The sequence below is a fragment of the Camelus ferus genome, chromosome 3 (assembly GCF_009834535.1).
Source record: "Camelus ferus isolate YT-003-E chromosome 3, BCGSAC_Cfer_1.0, whole genome shotgun sequence".
In the NCBI taxonomy this organism is placed as follows: Eukaryota; Metazoa; Chordata; class Mammalia; order Artiodactyla; family Camelidae; genus Camelus; species Camelus ferus.
Window position 1 is genome coordinate 49298641 of NC_045698.1, and position 25755 is coordinate 49324395.

A 25755-nucleotide genomic window follows, 5' to 3' on the forward strand; every position below is an offset into this window, starting at 1 on the left:
GCCAACATTAGTCCTGGGTAGATGGCTGTTAAATATAAAAAGGAAACTATTAAAGAACTAGAAAAACACAAATGTGGGAAAAGCCTAAATCTAGATTCTGATTTCAAGGTGGGAAAGCTTAAAAGCCAAGGAAGACTCCATAAAGGAAAAGACTGAGAGGAAAGACGTTTCAAACTTCTAAAAAAGGAGGGAGGGACAGAAAAAGACTTGGCAAAACAAGTGAGAATTTCCAGCTCATCATCCAAGTTAAAAGGCAAATATCAACCTAGGGAAACAATGGCAACTTACACAGCAGACAGAGGACTCATCTTTACTGTGGTAACTGTTACTAATAGGAAGACCTAGCGTGCATGGAACCGGGAGCGCTCGTGCTCTCGCGGTGGGCGTGTACGGCATACATCATTACACACTTTCTGAAGAACACTTGGGACAGCATGTATTAAAGCCTTAAAAATAAAAGCTCATACCCTTTGATCCAGCAGTTCTGCTTCTAGGAAAGAATAAGAGATTGATGATAAGATTTTTACATAAAGATATTTATCATAGACTGTTGAGAGTAGTAAACACTTCTAAAAATTCTTAATGTCCCCAAATAAACTAGTTCAATAAAAACAGCCTTTCCATCAAGACTCTTATTTTAAAAGAACGCTTAACAGAAGGAAAAATGTTTGTGGGATTTAAAATGACCAAAGAGCACATAGAGCATCATTATAATTTTATAAAATAAAAAACACTTCCTATATAAACTAGAGTAATAACTGGTAACAGACCATCTTTTTGGTGGTGTGGGGCTTGGGGAGGTTTTGGAGCGGTAGCCCAGTGGACAGGGTTCTAAGTACCTCTGTTCCCCTCCCCCCATACACACACATGTTAAAAACATCTTGTTGGAACCCCACAGAGGACTATAAAATGGAGACTACACAGGTGGGTTACCAGCTAAGCTTTCTTAATGAGAAATTGGGAAGAAGTGAACAGCAAGTTTGATGAAATCCTTTTTTTTTTCATAAAGCTGTAAATATTACAGAAGACAGATAAGACCATAAACAACCGCCAGATCAAAGGCTACAGAACAAATCCACTAGGAGAGAAGGTAAAATTTATAGACTGAATTCTTTTTCTTAAGCCAGTTCCCTGCGAGTGTCCAGTTTAATGACTGTTTAAATTATATCTGCAATTTTCTGAGCGGTTCGCTTACTTTTCAAGTTTGTAAACCAACACATCAGCAATTCCCAATCAATGGGATAGCGTTTCTCCAGGGAGCTATGAAAATATACCTTGCATTTAAATGCAATAAAAGGCAGGACTAAACATGCCTCTGTTCTTCATAACACAGAAGTACCACATCTGGTCATTAAAAAAAGTGCACTATACAGAGTTGTAAGGATGCCAGATACTTATTACAGAGAACTGTTTTATCCATTTAGCCCAATTTTCCAGATGTTTTATTACTTGGAGACAGGACAATTGTTGAAACTGATGATTGAAGCCCATTTATTTCAAGGGGCTCTTCTACAAGCCCTAGGAGGCATTTGAGGGACAAGTAATTTATGACAGGCCATAAGGCAATGCTTGAAGAGGGCTGTCATCTCATTGGGTCACAAGTAATCCCAACAAAGGACACACTACCCTATTTTGTTAACACCCAGCTTCATTTGCAAAAATTGCCTCTCAGGCAAGCATTTAGTTGTCATTTCACATGCAAATGTTATGCACATAATTGGAGCAATTTCCGTAATAGTAGGTCAAGTTGGCAGTGACATGAAAATGGCCCAGGTTGGCTGTGATGGGAGGCCTGCGTCTTATTGTCTACAGGCAACTAAATTCTCGCTTGGACCAGTTGGAAGTCTTGTCCTCATAAAGACCGCAGGATCAGATTCTACGGGAGCAGGTGTCGCTTCCTCACCCCTTCCCCAACCAGGTGTCCCCCTCCACCCCATCCCCTTCCTCCCCGCTTCCCCGCCTACCTCCCCCCTCCCCGCCCCCCGTAGTCAGAACCTGCAGAGCACCGGCCTTGGGGCACTAGCCAAATTGGCCCAGGCAGCCACAGTCAGCTAATTAGAAGGCACCTCACTGTGGTCAGTTCTCTCCACCTGTCAATCAAAGTAGGGATTTGCGTGTTGGAGGGAAATCTTTTTTAGCTTCACAGCTCTGAAGTTAGTATCTGTGTCTTTGCTTCACACACATACATAGGAGATCTCAGGGCATCGAGGAAATATGTTTCCAGGCTAAAAGGGCCATGTTGCAAACTGTATTCACAAGGGAGTGAGTGTTGGTCAATTTATTTGTTGTTGTTTTTGTTATTCTTGCAAATTCCTGTAGCCCCTGGCACTAGAGACAGTGGTCCTGTACTCCTCTCCCTGACAATTTGCTCCCAGGTTGTTTATTGCTAGGAAAGGGAATCAGAGACCAAATTCTGCTAAATGTCCCAGTGTTTACAAACAAGCAGGTGGGAGAGAAGATCCATATCTTCTGGCAAGACAAGGAAAATTTAAACATAAAAATCCTCTGCGCTTTGGCCTCCTCTCTCCACCCTCTGTGCACCGTGTATCTGCATTATGCATCAGCCACACCTCCCCCATCGGCAGGAATACCTGCTCAACATTGTCGTAAAACAAAGCTCATAGAGAGCAACATTGTCCTAGCATCAACAAGACAACTCCTTAAAAGATAACATGCCTCCTTGATCTTCTAAGGGGTCACATGACCCACCAGGATGCAGCTTAGATCTGGATTGTGTAAACTGTCAATAATACGTCATTTGATGTACAGCCCTCTGTCTCTGAAAACGTATATAACTGTGCCTTGATTCCTACCTGGTGGAACTGTTCTCAGCGCTTTCTGAGATGCTCTTCCTCGGTTAAAATCCTCAAATTTGGCTCCAACAAAAACTTCCATTTCTTCCTTAGATTGACTGATTAATTTTCCATCAACACAGGGATAAAATTGTTCAAACAGTGCTTTCTTGGGAGTAGGGGAAAGGCCCCTCTCTCTTCAGGCATTCCAGCTAGTCTTTGTTTGAGAGGTTCACTCCAAGGAGGAACAATGTTTTCTGCAGCAGGATCAGCCAATTCACTGGTTGGGTCAGGAACAGAGCCCACAGGGGTGAGGAACAGCACAGGGTCAAGAGAACGTCTGAGGGTCAGTGCTGTCCCAAAGGCTTTGGGCTGGGCTGGCCAGGTCCTCGTACTTGCTTGGGTGAGGGCGGTAGGGCCTGGGACAGTCTTCCTAGTCAGACACATTTCAACTCTGCATTTCAGTGAGGGCTCATTCCTGGCATTACTTATGCTGGTTAAGCAAGCCTCTGTGGTTTTCTGTAGATTTCAGAAACGGTATTGGAATTCATAATTTTGGAGTGTATCCTCTTGATTAGGGTACTTCAGAGGCTCACCCACCATCCCTGAAATGTGGATTCCTGGTTAGGGGTCCTCAAACTCTAACTGGCCCTGCAGCACACATCACACACACTGCTTACACTGGATAATATTAAAGTAAATTATCTCAGGTGACGTGACATCCACTATCCGTAAGAGGTGGATTGGGAAGGGAAAAAGGCTCTCAGGGGAGAGACGACCTGTCCTGTTGTTCCATAAAGGGATGGAGCCTGGCTCTTTGATATCCAGCCATAAAATGCCTGGATTGTGATCTGCTCAGAGGCTGGATCCAGCCCAGGCGGGGTCACCTGGTGGAGGCAGGGGAGAGTTTGCGTAGGGCATGGGGGTAACATCCTAAGAGCTGCCTGCAGTAGTGTGTCTGTTCCAGCAGCTTGTTTTGTCTTGTGTTTTTCTCTGCACATTTTGTCCTTTGATTCTGAATTCTGTGTTTTCCTTCTCAGAGAAAAATTCCGTTTCCTTATAAATTCTTGTTCATCTTTCTGCTAGATGGGGGGTTGAGGGGAGGAGGGGGGAGGTAGGTTTTCCAGATTCAGGCGTCCGCAGCAGGAGCTGACTCCTTTACCAGCTAAGAGAACTTCAGAAAGGCAGCCCGGCCCGTGGGAAGAATAGAACGTGCAGTCAGGCTGAGTGGAATTCAGATCCAGGCTCTCAACCTTCCTAGCAGTGCTTTTCTGAGCCTCACTGTCCTCAGCTGTAAAATAAGACTAATCGTATGCACTTTGCAAGGTTGTCATAAGGGTTTGAGATACTGTTTCTAAAGCAACGGGTAAGAGCAGAGCTTTTAAAATGATGGCTTCTCTGGGCCCCCAGGAGCCTCTTGCTGTGAGCAAAGCATCCAGAGAAACAAACACATATGTGGCATGATCAGGTACAGATAGCAGAAGTGTCATTCATTAAGTGCTCTAATTGTCTTGAACTTGAGCAATTTAGTCTACCAAGGATGGTAGCTCAGCTCATTCTTTTTTAAAATTATCCACATATCTGAGTATAGCAAGTAAGAGTGAACATTTGTCCGTGTGGTCATGAACCAATCACATTTCCCTATATGGACTCTTGTCCTCTGGCAGTTTTTCTGTAGAGTGTTTATTGGTCCATGTGAGCACTTTCTGTAATAAATATACCATGCCATTACTAGCTGTATTTGCCAGAATAATGTTTAAAGTTCAAAGAAATTTATTTTAATTGGGGTTACTTAACTCACATGCAAAATTTTAACAGATTTTTTTTAACTATTGATTTTTTTTTTTCATGATGAGAATCACCCACATCTAAGCCAAGAGGGAGAGTCACCCCCTCCAACTGTTTAATAAATTCTCATTTGCAATGTCTTCTAGATTTTTAAAAACTTGCCTCATCAACAAATCTAGAATCAATTTTGGGAGGGCTAAGGTAATTATCTCAATTGATTTTTTCCCCAAAGAGTTCATCCGTTGTTCCTGTGCCATTAATTGACAATCCTCTTTCTCCCTAACCTGTGGTGCCGTCCTCTGTAATACTACATTCTTACGTCTAGCAGGGTCTGGATCAGGCTGTCAGTTCTATGTCATTGATCTGTTTGCCTCTTCCTAGAGGAGCACCACACTGACTCTAGAATGCTGATGAGGAGAACTGGGGGACACAGGGTGCCAAGGAGGCTGGCAGAGAAGAGCGGGAAGGACCTCCAGGGCAGACAGTGCCATCTGAGCATAAACAGGGCAAAAGGGAAGTTCAGGCCTTGGAAGAGGGTGAAAGTAGATATCCCAGTTTGGCTGAAAACTGGGGAGGAATCCGTAAGGGTGAGTGTGAGGGGCCAGAGCCCCAGGTTAACAAGAAATTACTGTTGTTAAGGAGAAAAACTACAGGCCCAAAATGGCGTCACTTGCGCTAAAGCCCACGACACCAAACCTAGATTTAATACCTGCCCTAACCGCAGTTTTCGTCTTCCCCGCAAATACAGGCTTAATTGGCCAGCCTGAAGTTTTCTGTTCAGCATCGAGGTAACCTGTTACCCGGGCCCCCTCTCCGCCTGCTCCCCTCTTAAAGAGGTGAACTGCGTAATAGGCCCTCCCCCCAAAGAAGGTGACCAGATCTCAAACAATCCTTTCTTTTCTTCTGCTAATATCCCCTTGCCCCACCCTTCTTCTGCCTATAAACTTCTTCCATTTTGTTCAACTCCTCTGAGCACCTGAATTTTTACTAGATGGGGTGTTGCCTGATTCATGAATTATTGACTAAAGCCAATTAGATCTTCCAATTTACTCAGTTGAATTTTGTTTTTTTAACACTATGTGCAGTGACATAAAAGATGTACAACTGTGGAAGACATATTATTGCCGTCCTCAGAGGCGAGGGCAGTACACAGAAACACTGACGAAAAAATACCCACCGTGAGAAGGGATGACAACGTCACAAGAGCATCGCCAACAAAGTGCTGCAGGGCCAGTAGAAATCTTAAGTGTCTCCTGATTCATCCTTCCCAGAGTGACTCCACCTCTGCTGACCATCCAAACGTCCATCAGCTGGTAAGTGAGTAAACAGATCGTGGTATATCCATACCATGAAGTGGGGCAAAACACAGGAGTGAATGATTGATACACACAACAACATGCATGAGTCTCAAAATAATTATGCTGAGTTAAAAAGCAGGACCAAAGAAGAGAATGTACTGTATGACTCCATTTCTTTAAATTTCAGAAAATGCAAACTAATCTTTGGGGACAGAAGCAGGTCAGCAGTTGTCTGGATGGGAGGTGAGGTGGGAGTGGGGTGAGGGTAGGGATGGCAGGGGCAGGTGGCAGGGATTAGAGGGGTGGGAAGAAACATTGGGAGGTGATGGGTATGTCCATTATCTTGATTGTGGAGATGGCTCCACCGTTACATACATAAAGCTTATGAGATTTTGCACTTTAAATATAGGCAGGTTGTTGTATGTCAGTTATACTCAAGAAAGTTGTAAAAACAAAAATCACTCTCATCTTACAACAGGTGGTTCTGACTCCATAGATCAGGGATGGAACTCAAGCATCAGTGTTTTCCCCAAGCTCCCAAGGTGAGAAGCCCTGGCTATCTGAGCTGCTTTCTGGTTCTCAGATTCTGTCTCTGTGGAATGAGAGAATTCCTTGGCGGATCCTAGGAAAGTATTCTTTTGCCCATATGGAGTCTGGCACCTTGGTAAAACCAGGAAGTAGCCACACCCTGGCTGCTGGTTATTTCTGCCTCTCTTCTCACACCGGGCCATGACATTTGCCCTCAATCCGGAGATTTTTGTTTCAGAAGTCTTAGAAGTTCAGCTTCTTGTGGATCTTTGCATTTTGTGGCATAACAGCAGCTTTTGGTCACCAAGATGTTTCCTGATGGATTTGAGATTTTTTTTTTTAACAAAGCATCTCGGTGCTCAGTCTGCATTAACAGATTAAATGACTAGCCAAATTATATAAACATTATTCATGGATAGAGGAAGGTGGAGGTGGCTTGTTGAAGGAGAGAGTGCGAGGATTCCCACCAGGTGGCACTGTTGAATAGATAAGGGAGTGGGAGAGTTGTTTCCATGGCTAATTTTTGCAAAACTGGGAGAAATGCTTTCTAGGCGCCCGACCAGATTTAACTCCAAACCCCCTTGCTCTTCTGGGAGAGCCCAGTTTGGTACTACTGTGCTCAATGGAGCTTCATCTCAGTTTTCATGATGGCAATGACAGATTTTACAAATATTTCAGGATTGTTTATGGATATGCTGTGACCGCAGAGCGATGTAGTCAGAGGCAAGATCCACATCAAAGATCAGGAGCTCCCCCCAAGAACAAGCTCTTCCTCAGGTGGGCTGCTTTGCCTACCCATCTGCCCAGGTCCTAGGCTGTCCACCCACCTCAATTATTCGTATCATGTTCTGTGAGGACGCTGAATTTGCTCAGTATCATGTTCAATGAGGATGCTGAATTTGCTCGCTCAGCGTCCATCCATTTCAATTTCCTTCTAGCATGTCTTCCAATATGTCTTCCTGTATTACAGAGGCTGGAAACTACATTTCGCACACTTCCTTGCTGCTGGGATTCCATATTTAGTTTCTGTTATTGCATGTGGTTACTTGAGAATCTAATTCAGAAGTGAGTTAAGCGGGGACAGAGACAGTGCACGAGGTATCCCTTTTAGTGGTGCAGACTGGAGCCAATCGGATTTGGCAGGCCCGGGCAGTAAAAGAATTTACCAGAAAGAAAGGAGGAAGATAGTAAAGGAGCTTATTAGATACATTGCTTTAGGCAACATTGGGCCACAGACAGAGGTATTTATGCCCCCAAGGGTCGTTTGCTGAGGTCTTTTATAAGGGAGAGTAACCTTTAACTCTTTGTGCTTAGTTGATGTTGGGCCCAAAGTGGTGGTAGAGTGTGATCTCCTGCACAATTCTCTGACTGGTTGATGTTGAGGTAACAGGGAAGGGAGGGGGTCATGAAAGGGTAGGGCTAGGAATTTTGGTAGGGTGTTGTAACCGCTCCTGGTGGCCAGATTTCTGGTCATTGTAAGGTTGATCGTTGTATAGAGTAGTTAGTTGAGCTAAGGTAGGCAGATTAGAAAGGAATGTTCTTTATCTTTAAAGATCGGCAACTGGACGCTTGAGAGGCCTTGGAGCAAGAATCTGCCAGATGTCTGTGGATCCCCCAATTCTAGAGTTAACAGCCATAGTAGAGGCTTCTCCAGTAAGCAGTCAGCTTTCTAGTCACAATGGGACCAGCTGCTCAGGGAATTTCAGCCAAGGATCAATTTCTCCCCTTCTCACAAGATTCTGTGAGCCACTTGATATCCTGTAGTTAATTCCTTTCTGCTAAAACAAGGTGAAGTGGATTCGCTTCCCTGCAACTAAGCCCTGAATGACTGATAAAGGACCTATCCCCAAGCCTGAGCTAGAAATATGATAAATTTCCTAAGTGTCCCTTTTCCTCTCACTCCCCATGGCTAATTGGTCCACAAATACGTGTGAATAAGAAGTTTTAAAGAAAAAAATTATTCTGACACTTGTTAAAACAGTAAGACTTTATTCAGGTCTATCATAGGTGACAAGACTGTCACAACAGAGGAAAGAAGTCAGCTCAACTCTGCGTACAAGAAAGACAGCTGGGATTTACAGCCAATGACTGGGGGTGGGGGTGGGGTGGGAGTAGGGTGGGGGTGGGGTGTCAGGGTGTAAAAAAATTATGAAGAGGAGACATCAAGAGTAGGGGAGATTCTTGCTAAACCACCACCAATGGGATTCTTGCTGAAGGAGGCCAGGGTATCAGATACCAAGGGTGGGGGGATTCCTAATGCACTGACTTTTCAGGATTCTAGCTATTACTGGGCTGTGCTGGTCAATAAGAGGGCTTAAGGGAGCCAGACTCAAGTTTGGTCAAGGAGAAGCTCTTTGCTAGTTGATAGAAGAAACGGTGCTCTCAGCCTAGAGCAACACCAGGCTGCACTAGCTCTCTTTCCCTTTCCCACTGAACTAACACCTAGGTCAGGCTGCGAGGGAGGAGAAAGCTCAGTGGATTCCCGTACCTGAAGGTCAGGGTGTTGGAATAGGGTAATCAAGGGTGGATGTAGTCAGAGAGCTCCGCAGATGCCAGATTCTGCCATACCGTGCGGTTCGTTAAGGAACTTGTATTTTATTCTAGGGAGGGACAGTGGGAAACAAGCCATTGACATGTACTGAGTAAGGAAGGGACATGACCTAATTGATACTTTACAAGGAAAACTTTGGCAGCTGTGTTTCTGCGTTGGTTGAGGTAGGGGCGAGGCCAGTGGTATCAGCAGCAGGTGGAAAGATCTTTCCAGGCCAGTACCTAAAGGTCCACTTCATTCTTTTATAATTTCTGGGAGGAAACTGAGGGTCAGGAGGGATTCTATTAACACCAGCAACAAAAGACTAAAAGGTCTAGGAACATGCCTAATAAGAAAGACTAAGTAAAGTAGACAGGAGACTTCGGTGACAAGCATAAAACAACTGTATAAATTAAGAGATTATTTCTAAATAAGAAGATTCAGTATCGCCCATTCTCTCATAGAATATCTTCTGCTTCATTTATAACCTCCCACCTGTTCAAAACTCTGTCCTAGCGAGTTCTGATGGGAGTCTCTAATAATTAAAGCTGAATTGCCTTGTTACAGAAAAGTCCAGACTTCGGGGCGAATAATCACCCCAGTTTTCCGGTGTTAGGCTGGTGGGAAAGGGGAAGTTGGGTGTTCCGTGGCTTGAGTCCTCCAGTTTCACTGAGGCCAAGGGCTCGAAGGAGCACCCGAGCTGCAAGCAGGAGCATGGTCAGCGTGCCGCTCTGCTCCTGGAAGAGTCCGGGTTGGGCGGGCTGAGGATCGCCGCCTGGAGTTGGCAGTGGTCCCGGGCTAGGTGCCGCCGGCCTGGGGGCGGAGCTGAGGCGGGGCGGTGCCCGGGGCGGTCCCGCCCTCCTGGAGGCGGGGCCGGGGCGGAAAGCACCATCAGCTGACTCAGTGACTCCGGGTTGCGTACGGCTCCGCCGCGGATAAGCAGAGGTCAGGTGCTCGGGCGTACACAGCTGACCAGGCCGAGAGAAGCCAAACAGCCATGGAGCAACGCCGGCTGGGGTGGCCGAGGCTGCTCGGGCTTCTGGCGGTGCTGGCCTCACGCGCCTTCGCCGCGCGGAACCTGGGCCTCTGGCCCATGCCTGGCTCCGTGCAGATGACCCCACGCCTGCTGCACGTCTCTCCTGACCGCTTCTTCATCGACCACAGCCCGGCTTCCAAGGCCGGCCCCTCCTGCGCGCTTCTGCAGTCAGCGTTTCAGCGGTGAGCGGGCGGCGGCCGGGCGGCCGGGCGGCGGGGAGGGGCTCCCCGGGGCGGGAAGGAGCTGACCACCCTGGGTCGCTGTGCTGGCGCGGGGGTCGAGGAGAGGAACGCCTTTGCGACTCTAACCACCCACACAGCCATCCTGCCACCCTCCTATCCCCATTTGACAGATGAGGAAACAGCCTCCGAGCCGGCCAGTGACCCGACAAAAGTCACATGTCTAGAAGATGGCAGAGCCGGCTCGAACCATTACGGACTGAATCCCCTTACCCCTGCCTCCTAAGGCATTTCCTGGGTGCTCTGGAACCCTGGTTTGCGTGCGGGGTACTGAGTAGGAGTAGGTTGCTCAGAGTCTGGCCGCGTTCGCGGGTAGAATGGGCTGGATGGAGGGGAAGGAGGGAAAGGGTAGTTTATTGGAAGAGAGTTCTAGGAGGAAGATGAGTGCTTAAAGCTTGGGGAGCAGGGGTTCCTCAAAGTTGCTTCTCCTTTATAAGGCATCTCAGCCCCTCCCCCAATCTGGTAACAATTCAGATGGCAGAAAGTCTCTAGGATGGAGCACTGCCGGAAACTCTCCTTCCCTTCCAAAAATCTGTGCAAAATGTTGGATATTTTCACCTAGCTACTTTGATACGGTCTCTCTGCTGCAGTATCCGCTGCTTTTTTTGTTTCCCAGCACCAGTCCTGTGCTTGCTCTCCCAGCTTCCTGTTTCCTTCTATAGCATCTCATTTCCATAGCCCTCGTGTTTGTCACCCCTTTGGCCACAGGATGAATTGTGTGGTTGGGGAGGCAGTCCACAGCGCTAGCTTTTTGGGGGGAGCAGGGGGTAACTGGGTTTATTTACTTTTAATGGGGGTACTGGGGATTGAACCTAGGACCTCCTGCATGCTAAATGCACACTCTACCACTGAGCTATACCCTCCCCCCACCTCTTTTTAATTGAAGTTTAGTTGATGTACAGTGTTGTGCCATGGCCTAGCTTTGCTAGCTCCACCGTATGCAAAGCAACTTGCCCTTGGGGAGATGTTTTAGCATGCCACACACTGTTCCCTCACTCTGAGGCCTGTGTAAGTGGGACTGTCCTGAGGGTATGTAGTGCCCTGAAGGGTTGTAATTTGGTGCTGACCTTATTGCCCCTTTCCTCCCTCAAATTTTTCTCTCTGTTCCTAGTACTAGGCATTATAGCTTAATTGTGCTTGCAGGACGCCAGAGAGCTGGTCGAAAAATGCAAAACTAGTTTAGTAACATCTGCTGGTCCTAGATAGGCCTGGAGCTGAAGAGACTCAAGATGTTGATGGCAGAGATGGTTTCTTCTCCTTCAGTTTTTGTACAACTAAACGGGCATTGTTTACCCTCCTTTTAGGTGCACACACTGATGAGCCTTTGGTGTCAAGTCTGCTAACAGGTCAGAATGGCTAGAGTCTAGGTGAAGAATTAAAGCCAAGGTGGTTGGTTGTCTTGGGATATTGAGAGGGGAAAAAAAGTACCTGAAGGCTCTCTCATGTATGATCACGACTAGGAAATCTTTTTTAAAAAGACACACTGTATTTGCTTCAGAACTCTGTTTGTAAAACTGGATTTTCCTTCCGTGCCATGCTGCTAATAAAACAAGGACTCTCAGTAAGCTGCAGTGATAGGAATATGGCCGGAAAGCATAGATGACATGAGTTAGCAAGGGTTAGATAACTAGAACTTGAATCAGCTGTGCCATGGTTGAAAAACAAGGCTTGGCGTTTCAAGGAGGTGCAGGTCATTATCTAAAGACATTGCTTAACTAACCTGTGCCCTGCATGTGAAGCAGCTGCTAATTACACCCTGCATTGTTAGGAAGCAGATGATGAAACAGCCGTTGTGGCTAAGACTTCAAAGCATTCAGGTGAGCATTCTAGGAACTCAGGAGGGGCAGCATCTATTTCAGAGTCAAAGCATGATAGGGTTGGAAATATTGAGGAATGATGGAGATATTCCAAAAGCTCTAGACCTTGGGGAACATGCATACCTTGGGCCTCAGTTTGTTTCAAATCTCATGGCTCCTATCTCTGAAGAGCCCAACTTCTGTCTCAAACCATGCTTTGAAACAGTATGCATTTTGCAGGCAGAGAGATCTGTCTGTTTGGTACATGGCTGCTTCGTGAGCTTCTAGGACAAGATCTGTCATATGCTAGTTACTCGTTTTTTTAAATGAATGAATAGCTTTGTTCCCTTGGTTCCTGAAAAGCTGAATGAACCCAGATACCTTGGACCCCACTGCCTCAGAACCCTCTGAGTTTTCTAATAGAGAGTTTTAATATCCAGGGCCAGGATTTTCCTTATTTGAGACAAGCCAGCACCTAACTCAAGTCTCAAAGCTGCTGGCAGCTTTAATTTCCATAAAGAAAAAAATTAAAAAAAAATTTTTTAATGGAGTCACTGGGGATTGAACCCAGGACCTCATGCATGCTAAGCTTTGCTCTCTGCCCCTGAGCTATTTCCCTCCTCCTGAAAATTTTTTTTAATTGTGGTAAAATATATATAAGATTACCATGTTAACCGTTTTAAGTATCAGTGAACTTAAGTTCAGTGATCTTAATTTCCTTTTGAGTCTGTTGAGGTTTTCCTATGAGAAAGGCCCTCGCCACCTTCACCCATTCCATTGTCTTGCTGGTTAACTTCCATACACTTTCAGATTCATCAGAATTTCCCAACTTCTTCCCTGGAAAAATACAAGACACTCTTAAAGAGAAGTACCATACCAACCTTCTGGCTTATCAGAATCTATTGAATATCATTTAAACAGTTGCTTAGAAGACTGTCTGATCTTTTATCTTTTAACACCTTCAAATGTTTATTTAATATCTTCTTTGATATTTGGGTACTGGTAGATGGTAAAATGTTAAGGCCCTAGGGAGAACTGCGGTGTGCTGACCTTAGGGGAGTTTATGTATTAGCTAGAATAGTTTTGTTGGAGGGTACAGGCACCCTGACTCAATCTGGCTTGAGCACTAAGAAAACCTCTTATCTCACATATTAGGAAGCCCACGAGCAGGGAGGATTTCAGGGCTAGCTGGCTAAGTGGCTCAACAGTATGATTAGGGAATCTGTATTCCTTCCGTCTCTCCTCTGCCTTCTTTGATGTGGCTGCGGCTGGCCCAGGTATCACATACAGAGAAAGTTTTCTTCTTGTGGATCACTTAGGAGATTTTCTACCATCCTCCTTTCACTCCTGCCCCATCACTGGTCAAAATTGGCTTGCACACGTGGGATGATTGGTTTGTACTGGTTCTTAATGAGAACATCATCGGGGTCACTGGGGGAGTGTGGCCAGGAGACTTTTAAAATGCTTGTGCCTGGTTCACACGCTCAGGATTCCGGTTCTGAAGGTCTGGAGTCAGGATGTAGTTGCAAAAAGCTCCCCAGGTGATTCTAATGTGCAGCTGGGGTGAGAGCCTCTGGTGGGACTAAAATGGGGTAGCCTGGACTTTGAGGAGTCAACAGCAATGTCCACCACCACATGTGTATTTAAAACTTGGCTACAATGCTTTAAAAATTGGTTTGAATTTATCTCTCACACAGGTATTATGACTATATTTTTGGTTTCAACAAGTGGCGTCATGGCCCTGCTAAACCCCATAGTGAAATGGATTTGCAGAAACTTCTTGTCTCAGTTACCCAGGACCCAGAGTGTGATAATTTCCCCAATATCTCTTCGGATGAGTCCTGTGAGTACCTGCGTCCTAACTATGTTGTAGTCATAACTGCCTGTTCAGACTTGAGTGTCAGAAGCCAGCTCCATGCCGTGAACCATTGTGAGCTCTTGACTTTATAATTCTTGTTTGAAAAATTTGTAATTAAATACATAATCATTGTAGGAAATCTTTAAGTACAGTTGGTAAAGAGGAGGAAATGAATGACTCATAACCCCCACACTCAGAGTTCACCACTTTTATTTCAGATTATTTTGGCAGAGTGATACATTTAAATATTTTGAATGAAACATATGATGAACAGTGGCATGAAAATGGGGTAATCATGTACCTGTGGTTTTGATATTCTTTTTTACATAACAGTGCATTATAAACATGTACTGCACTAAATGTTTTTCTATGACATTTTTAATAGCTGAATAATGTTCTACCAACTATTCAGATGTGTCATGACTTACATGACTAATCCTTTATTTTGGGATATCTAGGTTATTTATTTTGATGTCTGTGTTTATAGCCATGATCTCTATTTAGAATTAATTTGACACAATATAGAACTAGGGAGGGGTGAAGCTTTACATTTTCATTTACATTTCTGTTGTATTATGTTTTTATTTCATTTTTATTTATATTGATTTGACAGTATAATCAACATTTAGCTACATGATTTTTTTTGTTGTTGTTGTTACCTAAAACATTATTCTCTAAGGCTTTTTCCCAAGTCGTTTTAGAAGGAATAAACAAATAAGCAGGCCTTTTCAGGGCGTGCTGACTGGGAGTAGTGTGGGATTGTACCACGGAATCAGAGCAGTATGGGGACATGGGTGATGTAAGATGAGTACAGAGAGTAGACGGGTGAGTTGGGTGTAAAAATGGAAAGGAAACTGAGTATCTTACAGAAAAGAGTGACTCAGACTGCCTCACAGAGTGAAGTACATCTCTTCATCCTCTTGATATACATGAGATTTCTTAATACATCTCTTTGAAAAGTAACTTCATTTTTCTTCAACTCTGTAGCTGTTAGAAACAGGATAATTTGCCAACATTAGTCATGTGATTTCATTTGACGTCAGCACTCAGATACTGTATGAGTTAGGTTTTGCAATCTGAAGTGAGATAGAAATGGTCATTTGACTACTAAGGAATCTCTGCTGACTGGCAAGACTGACATATTGTAAATGAAAAAAAAATTGAAATGTGTTGAGGCTGGAGAGGTTACAGCCTATCTTCCCTTCAGCTTTGCAAACTCTTTATTCTGAAAGGGAAGCTTCTTGAGACAAGATGATGGTGAAATTTTCTGGCTGAAGGATAAACTAGTTTTAAGTTTTAAACTAGTATTGATGATGATAACAAAAATAACACACACACACGGAAAGAACAAGATATCAACTGTGGTCTCACGTTATGAGGAAATCCTGGAGGAAGTGACAAGTGTTTTAGCATCAGCAATTAAAAATAAAAGTATATATATCTGCAGAGCCAGAAGTAGACTGATTTCTACTGTAGAGAAATAATTACATATAGCAAGGATGCTCCATGCAGTTTGCCTGCAACGGTGAAGAATTGTAAGCTAAACTGAATGTCCATCACTGGAAGAATATATCTTTTCAGTCCACACTAAAGAAGACTGTACAACAGATAAGAATAAAGAATTGGACTTACAAAGAAATGACATGGGGAGTTTGACAAGATAAATTGCTGACTGGGACAAAGGGAGTTGTATAATACTGTGTACACAAGGATACCCCTTACATACCAGCATATACACAAGAGGGTGCGTGTGAAGCAATACATCCTTCTTACACGTGTGCATACAGGTACCTGGGAAAAGGCCTGATGCTTCCTCAGAGGAAAGGAGGGGGAGTTAAGTGGATATCTCAAAGGGGATCTTCGCTTTATCTATAATTTTGTACTATTTTAAAAAGAGGAATATATTAATGTTATTTGTATGTTTGCCCTTAAAAACAGTACAGAAAGAGTAACTGAAAAAAAGATGCCTCCTATCCCACATCAGGGAGGTGACCATCGTTGACACTAAGAATTTGGCTTTGAAATAAAAATTGACATTCTAGAGCTTACGTGTCCATACGTTTAGAAAACAGCCTCCTCCTGCGTGCTTTATCTCTGGATTTGGCGTTGAGCTGAATCAGAACCCTTTGCGATACCAGCCAGCCTCAGCAATTGGACAGTAACTGGCATCCGGTACCTGCCACATAGTAATGTTTTTATTTTTAAATTTTATTTTTTTTTTAGTGACTATTTTACGTTCTATTTATTTTTTTTAACACCTTTATTGTGGTGTGGTTCCTGTACAGTAAACTACACATACTTCAAATGTGCAATTTGATGGATTTTGATAGATGTACAATACATATGTTAATACTTTTAGATAACTCTTTGTGTTAACCGTTTCTGGGAGATCTCAAAACTATAATGTGGCAAAAAAAAAAAAAAAAAAAAAGTTTTTCTGTCAGTGACCAATGGAACGTGAGCTCTATCCAGGTAGCTAACTAAGAATTTGGTATAGATGGAGAGGAATCATGATTAGGTTGCAGTCATAAAAGGAATACCACTTTTAGCCTGGCCTTCAGCTAACTCATGACTATGTCCTTCTGATGGAAAGGCTGCCTTGTCAGAAGACTGTCACCGGGTTATTGGCTGTTGATAGAACTGTTTTCCCCACTTGTGGCCAACTGTCATGTGACCGCCTGGGTAGTGGTGGTGGGGGTGGTGATGCAGCCCCAGATACATTAAATCATTAACCTGCAGCCCTCGGGTGTCTTCCCCGTGGCAAAGTCTGCATCTGTCGCACCCTTTAGCTTTCAGTCTCTGTTCTTCCTGGTACTTTGTCTGTGACTGACTTCACTCCAAACCCCTCTGAAAACTAAAAATGACTCCTGGAGCAACCTTGGGCAGAGTATGATTTCAAGGATTGAAAGACTAGCTCCCCTTTGCCCAGAAGCAGCCAACTGGATCCTCATTCCAGATGGGCATGAACTTATTATTGAGGGGGACAAAGCCAGATTAAGCTCAAGTGACTTAGGAAGTGTGTCTGAAGGCAGATCTAGGATGATATTGGGGGAAGGGAGGTACAGGGCAAGAAGGGGAGCCCAGGAAGAGAAGGGGTAGAGGAGAAAGTACTCTCTGGCCATAGAGGGAGTGGAAGATTGAGTGGGACCAGAGGCGTCACCAAGAAATTACAGGCACTGAGAAGTCTGCACTTTTGACTTAAATTCTTCGCCTAAGTAGGACCCTACTCTGTTGAGGGGTAGCTGGGGAGAATAACTCTCCTGCAGGGGAAAATGAGGAATCGTGGTGATGACACCCACGTTCCTGACTTGAGCAACTCAACCTGCTGGAGTGTGGTGCGGAGGTGGGGAGCCCGGAGTCCGCCTGGTGAAGTGGGTGGAGTACGAGACGGGGAGAGTTCTGTCTGGGGCATGTAGAGTTAAAGGAACCCAGGATGTATGGGAGGCAGATGGAGAAACAGGTCTTGAGCTCAGGAGAAAAGATTGATCCGGAAATACCAATTATATGTTGAGGAAATGTGTGTCCCTGAGGGATTAACAAACCTTTTTTTTCTTTCAGTTTTATGAGATATAATTGACATACAGCACTCTAGGAGTTTAAGGTGTACAGCACAATGCTTTGGCTTACTTTCATCATGAAATGATGAGCACAGTAACTTTAGTGAATATCTATCATCTCATATAGAGATGTGTTGAGAACTCAGGATTAACTCTTAACAACTTTCATATGTAATGTACAGCAGTGTTAGTTATATTTATCATGTTCATTACATCCCTAGTACTTAATTATCTTATAACTGGAAGTTTGTACATTTTGACTGCCTTCATCCAGTTCCCCTTCCTCTGACCTCCTGTACGGTAACCACAAATCTGATCTCTTTTTCTATGAGTTCGTTTGTTTGTTTTTGAAGTATAATTGACCTACAACACCATGTTAGTTCCTCTTACACAACATAGTGATTTGATATATTTGTACGTTTCAAAATGATCACCATGATCGGTCTAGTCATCATCTGTCACTGTACAAGAAACTTTTTTTTTTGTTTTTAATACAGATACTTTACAGGTGAAAGGACCAGTGGCTTTGCTGGAGGCCAACAAAGTTTGGGGAGTATTACGAGGTAAGTTCTATATGTGGTTTCATTGTTATTTTCTAGTAAAGAAATACTTTCAGTTGCTGCTTTGGGAAATCAAGCACAGCAAAACTGTGCTTCCTGGGACCCTTTGTAGGATGATTTGCTGGGTATTTGCAAAACAATTTCCATTAGGTATGTACCACTTAGAGCATGGGAGAAAGAGCATTTGACCTTCTAAAAGTACTTAAAGGTTATTACATTCATACTGCTGTATAATGTACTGTTTGTAGAGTTATAAATGGCCCCAGCCTACTCTGATTAGGGAATTTTGTTTCATTATCACTTCTTGCTGCCTTCAGTAGCAAACATCTCCCTTCCCACACTTTGTTTATTAAAACAAAAGTTCTCACATATTTATTTCTGAACCAGCCTATTAGTGCCGCCACATGAAAAAAAGAGAAAAATCATTTTCCCAATAAAACATGTCCAGCTGTCTGTATTGTGGTGATGTTGTCCCCTGGGTGTGCTAAGATGCTAGTGACCTTGAAACAGCATAATTACGCGTGCCATCTGATGTGAGAGTCCTCATCTCAGCGTGGAGTTGGACCTGATTTTATCCCATTTTCATCTGAATCCATTGGGAAATGGGACAGTTCTACTTCTATTTCTTGGCCAGGAATCACTTGTTCCTGGGGGTCTTGTGAGATGACAAGGTGAGGAACAGAGTCAACCACACACACCCTGATGGCAAAGAAAAGAAGAGAACCTTTCCCCCATTTAAAATTCATATGGATTTAGAAATATAAGAAGTTTACAGAAACAGTTTGGAAAGATAAAAACATACTTTTTAGAGTGGTTGAAGGCAGTGGGGAGAAAGGACCTTAGAAGATTTTCCTGTGAATTTCAGTCTGAACTTCACAGTTTGGGCATTGGGACATTTACTTTTGTGTTCAAACCTGCTTTTACCTCTTTTAAGTGGATAAGATACTATTGTACTGACTTCCAGATTAGTACAGCTTTTAAAAAAGGAGAGGAATAATTTTCTTTAATGTGAGTTAGCCAAAGTTATAGTAATAAAAATAAGGATGGCTCTGGATTTGACTCAGGTTGAGTATTATCTAGACTAAAATAATCATTGTTAATGCTGTATGTTTTATAGTCATAATAATGATCTAATTATTAATTAGATATAATTATGATCTCATTTCAAAATATAACATGAAAATATCTGTAGATATTTACCGCAAATGTAACTGCAATCATTTTCATCTAGGTCATTTATATATATGTTATGTGGCTTTAAGCTTTTATCAGCCTCATCTGCCTGTCTTGTCTGGGGTCTGTTAGGGAAAACAGAGCTTTTCTGGTGTTTGCCTTGATCCGCATCAAAATAACAGAACTTTTGAGAGGGCATTGTGTGCAGCTAGTCCGAGAAGTCTTTATTTTCTGCTTACCGTCAGACTTAGAAAGTAACACGCTCTAGATGATAATTGAGTGTAGTGCTGCTTAACAGAAAATTCCCAAGTTAATTCTTCCTGGCAAGGGCCTGTATTTGGGGGTGGAAGAGAGGCATAGTAGAAATGAACTTTTTTGCTTTCCTATTTCCTGTCTTTTTTTTTTAAAGGCAAACTCGACATAACATTATATTGGTTTCGGGTATACAACATAATGATTTGATAGTTGTATATGTTGTGAAATGATCACCACAGTAAGCTTAGTTAACATCTGTCACCACACACAGTTACAAAAAATTTTTTTTCATATGAGAACGTTTAAGGTTTACTGTTAGCAACTTACAAATAGGCAACAGTATTATTAACTATAGTCATCACGCTGTACCTTACATCCCTAGGACTACTTGTTCTATAAGTAGAAGATTGTACTTTTTGACCCCCTTCACCCATTTTGCCAACCGCCCACCTCTAGTAACCACCAGTCGGTTTATATTTATGAGCTTGGTGTTTAAGATTCCACATCTAAGTAAGATCATACGGTCTTTGTCTTTCTCTGTCTGACTTACTTCATTCAGCATAATGCCCTCAAGTTTCATCCATGTTGTCGCAAATGGCAAGAGTTCCTTATTTTTTATGGCTGAGTAGCATCCCATTGTATATACATATATATATACATCTTTATTCATTCATCCATTGATGGACAGTTTGTTTCCATGTCTTGGCTACTGTAAATAATGCTGCAGTAAACATGGGGGTGCATATGTTTTGGGGATTAGTGTTTTTGTTTCCTTTAGATAAATACCCACAAGTGCAGTTGCTGGATTTCTGCTAGTTCTACTTTTAATTTTTTGAGGAACCTCTATCCTGTTTTCCATAGTGACTGAATCAATATACATTCCTACCAACAGTGCATGAGGGTTTCTTTTACTCCACATCCTCGCGAACACTTGATGTGTCTTGTCTTTTTGAGAATGGCCATTCTAACATATGTGAGGTGATAGTTCATTGTGGTTTTGATGTGCATTTTCCTGGTGATGAGTACCTTTTTCATTTACCTATTGGCCACTCTATGTCTTCTTTGGAAAAAAAAAATGTCTGTTCAGATCCTCTGCCCATTTTTAAATTGGATTGTTTGAGGGGTTTTTTGCTATTGAGTTAGAGTTCTTTATATATTAACCTCTTAACAAATACATGATTTGCAAATATTTTCTCCCATTTGGTATGTTGCCTTTTCATTTTGTTGATGATTTCCTTTGCTGTACAGAAGCATTTTAGTTTGGTGTTGTCCCACTTGTTTATTTTTGCTTTTGTTGCCTTTACTTTTGGTGTCACATCCAAAAAATTTTGTCAAGACTGTCAGAGTTTACAACCTATGTTTTCTCCCAGAAGCTTGTCTATAATCCATGTTTTAGGTTCAAGTCTATAAGCCATTTCCAGTAATTTTTTGTGTATGGTGTTAGACAGCAGGTCTAGTTTCATTGTTTTGCATGTGGCTGTCCATTTCCCTAGCACTATTTATTAGAGAGACTGTCCTTTCCCCATTGTATATCCTTGGCTCCTGTGTTGTAAATTAATTGACTATATATGCATGAGTGTATTTCTGGGCCCTTTATTCTGTCCCATTGATCTTTGTGCTTGTTGTTATGTTAATACCATACTGTTTTGATGTTATAGCTTTGTAATATAACTTCAAATTATGGAGCATGATACCTCCATCTTTGTTCTTCTTAAGATTGCTTTGACTGTTTAGGGTCTTTTGTGGTTCTATACAGATTTTAGAATTTTTTATTTGTGTGAAAAATGCCTTTGGAATTTTGATAGGAATTGCACTGAATCTGTAGATGGCTTTGGGTAGTATGGATACGTTAACAATATTAATTTTTCCAATTCATGAGCACAGAATATCTTTCCATTTATTTATATCTTTTTAAGTATTGTTCATTAGTGTCTTAAAGTGTTTAGTGTAGAGGTCTTTCAAATTCTCAAATTTATTCTAGGCATTTTATTCTTTTTGATATAACTGTAAATAGGATTGTTTTCTTAATTTCTCTTTCTGCTAGTTTGTTATTGTATAGACATGCAACAGACTTTTGATACTGATTTTGCATCCTGCAACTTTACTGAATTTGTTGATTAGTTCTAACAGGTTTTTGGTGAAGGTCCTTAGGGTTTTTTTACATAGTATCATGTCATCTGCAAACAGTGACAGTTTTATGTCCTTTCTGATTTGGATGCCTTTTGTTTCTTTTTCTTGCCTAATTGTTCTGACCAGGACTTCTGGTACTATGTTTAATAAAAGTCGCAAGAGTGGGCATTGTTTTCTTGTTCCCGGTCTTAGAGGAAAAGCTTTCAGCTTTTCACCATTGAGTATATTAACCATGGGCTTGTCGTATATGGCTTTTATCATGTTGATGTACGTTCCCTCTCTACCTACTTTGTTCAGAGTTTTCATCATAAATGGATATTGAATTTTGTCACACACTTTTTCTGCATCTATGATTATATGATTTTATCCCTCATTTTGTTAATATGGTATATCATTTGCAGATATTGAATCATCCTTGCATCCCTGAATAAATCCCACTTGATTATGTTTTATGATCATTTTAATGTATTGTTGAATTTAGTTTACTAATATTTCATTGAGGATTTCTACAATATAGGATATTGGCCTATAATTTTCTTTTCTTGTGGTTTCTTTGTCTGGTTTTGGTATCATAGCAATGCTGACCTCATAAAGTGAGTTTGGAAGTGTTCCCTCTTCTATTTTGTGGAAGAGTTTGAGACTATTTCGTAGAATTCTTTTTTAAATGTTTTGTATAGTTGACCAGTGAAGCCTTCTGGTCCTGGACATTTGTTTGTTGCAAGGTTTTTGATTACTGATACAATCTCATTATTAGTAAGCAGTCTGCTCAGATCTTCTGTTTCTTCATGATTCAGACTTGATAGGTTTTCTCTCTCTAGGAATTTACCATTTCTTCTAAGTTGTCAAATTTGTTGGCATATAATTGGTCATAGTAGTCTCTTATGACCTTTCATATTTCTGTGGTATGTTGTCACATCTTCTCTTTTATTTGACTTTGAACTACTGTCAGACCTTGGAGATATTGTGGGTTCAGTTCCAGACCACTGCAATAAAGTGACTATTGCAGTAAAATGAGTCACACACAATTTCCAGTTTCCCACTGCGTATTAAAGTTGTGTTTACACTATGCTGTAGTCTGTTAAGTGTGCAGTAGCATTATATCTTTAAAAAATACGCATACCTTAGTTTAAAAATAATTTATTGCTAAAAAATGTTGATCATCATCTGACAATGCAGGGTTGCCACAAACCTTCCATTTGTGAAAAATGCAGTATCTGTGAGGTGCAGTAAAGTGAAGCGCACGAAACCAGGTCTGCCTGCATTCCTAGGTAAATTTCTCCTGGCAATCTACTTGTCAGCTAGAAAGATGAATTTTCATAAAGTCAAGGCCAGATAGAGGAATTGGCCTGTAATACAGGGAACAATCCACTTGAGTAGCAAAAGTTCTGGAGATGGTCTTTGCAGGTATGACTCAAACACTGTAAGTTGTAAGTTGGGCCTTTATTTATAGTTTCATGGTGTTTTCTGAGCCTCTTTGCGCTCTGGTAAGTTTAGGTGCCTTCTATATTTTATCATAAAAATTCTGGTAATGCTAGAAATTTATTAAGGAACTAGTATTTTGTTTTATGGAGTCACTATTATTTTTTGTGTTTATCATTCAAAGAAAACCCAGGGTATGAAGTAAAGCATTTTTATTAGATGGCAGCAGGGATTTTTTTTTTTTTAATTGAGCTGTAAGTTTAGAAAATATGTTAGAGGGTATATGTATAACATTATATTTAATTTTATTTGTCTTTCCTGGTTACGGTTCTGTGTTTGGACAGTACAATTTTTATTATCTCTATTTTATAAATTGATGCCATAAATTATAAATTTTACTTTTCCTAGGTTTAGAGACCTTTAGCCAGTTAATTTATCAAGATTCTTATGGGGCTGTAAGTATGATTATTATGTTACTAACGTTGTTGGGTAGACATAATGCTACAGAAAAATGTAAACTTTTTGGCTATTGTTTCTTGAATGTTTCTTCTCCCTAAGTATTTATCTTAGCTGGTAAATGTAAATTTTGCCCCTTTTTTTCGGGGTGGGGGGGGTCTGTATTAATATTTATCAAATACTTGCATAGATAGATATAATCTTTATTGAGCTCACATCAAGAGAAAATAGTAAAAATCAAAATTTTATTTTGTTTTATAGTTCACCGTCAATGAATCCAAAATTATCGATTCTCCAAGATTTCCTCATAGAGGAATTTTAATCGATACATCCAGACACTTTCTGCCAGTCAAGACTATTCTTAAGACTCTGGTAGGTGATTATTTTAATCCATTGTCTGTTCCGAAAATGTGCCCTTTTATGTTACTCTATGTTGCTTACATACGCTCTGGTGCAGGTTGGAACAGGGGAATTCATTTTTTGTGTACTGAGTATAAGCACTGGGCTTTCGTCCTTCCTTCCCTCCCTCCCTCCGGAAGTGCATTTCCTCTGCTGAGAAGTGGAGGCTCCCCTAGGGAATCACCCTCTGCTTTTCATTGGGGTGGGGGAGGGGCTCAACAAGTCGTCAGCGTCGTTAAGAGAAAGACTCAGTTTTAATACTGCTTATTGGCCTTGTATGTATAATCCTATTTGTCAAATCATGGGTCTAGACTTTTGGTTAGGAATATATGGTGACTGTACCTCTAGTTAGTGTCCTTTAATTTTGTGATCTCCACTTGCTTTTTTTAAGTGGCCTAGAAAAGAATCTGGGAAAAACTTTATAACTAGGGAAATGTTCCAAAGGCGTATGGAGCCTCGGTGGTGGGAGTTGGGGGCCCGAGGCTGACAATAACTACTTTCTCTTATGGACGTTTTGTTGGTTCATCCCCACCATCACTGCCAGTTTTCAGAGGTGAGGAGGTTTTCCTCCCATGTTTTTCTGCCCTTTCATTTGATCACTTATGAAAACATCATGTTACAAAAAATTTATTTTTACATTCACATTCATACCCTGAATTTTTTTCTTGAAAAGATATTATTGCAATTTTTATGAAAGAAATAAATGCTTAGTGTAAAAAGTTAGAGCACAGATATGCATAAAATAAGTAGTGATCCTGTAATTTCATTTATCAAAGATTGATGTCAATTTTTATCCCATTTATCTCATTTTAGGCTCAAAAAATGAGTATCAGCATATAATATGACTTTTTTTACTGGAATATAGTTAACATGCAATATTATGTTAGTTTCAGGAGTACTAAAAAATGATTTGACATTTGTATACATTGTGAAATGGTCACCATGATATCACCATGACAGAAAATTATCTGTCCCCATACAGAGTTATTACAATATTATTCATCATGTTCCTTATGCTGTGTATTACATTCCCATGACAAATGTATTATATTGGTGGAGGTTTGTTCCTCTTAATCCCTTTCATCTATTTTACCTGCCGCCCACACTGTCCTCCCTCTTGACACCCACCTGTTTGTATTTATGAGTCTGTATTTATGTGTCTGTTTTTGTTTCATTTTGTTTGTTTTGCTTTTTAGATTCCACATATAAGTGAGATCATATGGTGTTTTTGTTTCTCTGTCTGACATTCCATTTAACACAATATTAGACGATGTTGTGGATTTATCCATGTTGTCACAACTGCAACAAGATTTCTTTTTTTTAATGGCTGAGTCCACTATGTCTTTTGATTGGAGAATTTAGTCTGTTTACATTTACATTAATTATTGATAGGTATGTGCTTACTGCCATTTTGTTAATTGTTTTCTGGTTGTTTTGTAGCTCTTTCTTGCTCCTTTCATCTTGTGCTCTTTTCCCTTGTGATGTGATGACTACCTTTAGTATTATGTTTAGTTCTTTTCTCTTTTTTTGTGTGTGTATTTATTATTACAGGTTTTGGGTTTGTAGTTACCATGAGGTTCATATACACCAACCTGTACACACACACACACACACACACACACACACGATCATTTTAAGTTGGTGATCTCTTAAGTTGGAATGCATTCTAACAGCCTTACATTTTTACTCCCCCTCTCATGTTTACTGTTTTTGACTTCATATTTTGCATCTTTTTGTTTTGTGTATCCCTTAACTACTTATGATTTATTACTTTGTGTTTTAACCTTCCTTCTAACTTTTTAGGTGATTGATCCTCTACTACCTTTACTGTATGTTTGCCTTTACCAATGGTTTTCCTTTCTGTAATTTCCATATTTATAGTTGTGGTCCTTTCTGCTTGGAGGAGTCCCTTTAACATTTCTTATAAAACTGGTTTCGTGG

General features: G+C 41.5%; 1 protein-coding gene and 1 long non-coding RNA gene across 2 annotated transcripts in view; both read left to right on the forward strand.

Annotated features, from left to right (window-relative positions):
* Positions 1 to 1009: 1009 nt before the first annotated feature.
* On the forward strand, positions 1010 to 6425 carry LOC116659760. The gene is made up of 3 exons (XR_004315099.1): positions 1010 to 1090; positions 5666 to 5893; positions 6357 to 6425. It is a non-coding gene; the product is annotated as an uncharacterized LOC116659760 (long non-coding RNA).
* A 3403-nt stretch (positions 6426 to 9828) lies between these two features.
* Positions 9829 to 25755, forward strand: part of HEXB (hexosaminidase subunit beta) — a 30355-nt gene continuing 14428 nt past the window's right edge. The window contains exons 1-5 of the mRNA XM_032474288.1: positions 9829 to 10154; positions 13705 to 13850; positions 17920 to 17985; positions 23368 to 23414; positions 23677 to 23787. Of these exons, the coding sequence (XP_032330179.1) occupies positions 9934 to 10154; positions 13705 to 13850; positions 17920 to 17985; positions 23368 to 23414; positions 23677 to 23787 (591 nt within the window). The 5' untranslated portion in view covers positions 9829 to 9933. The remainder of the gene's footprint in view (positions 10155 to 13704; positions 13851 to 17919; positions 17986 to 23367; positions 23415 to 23676; positions 23788 to 25755) is intronic.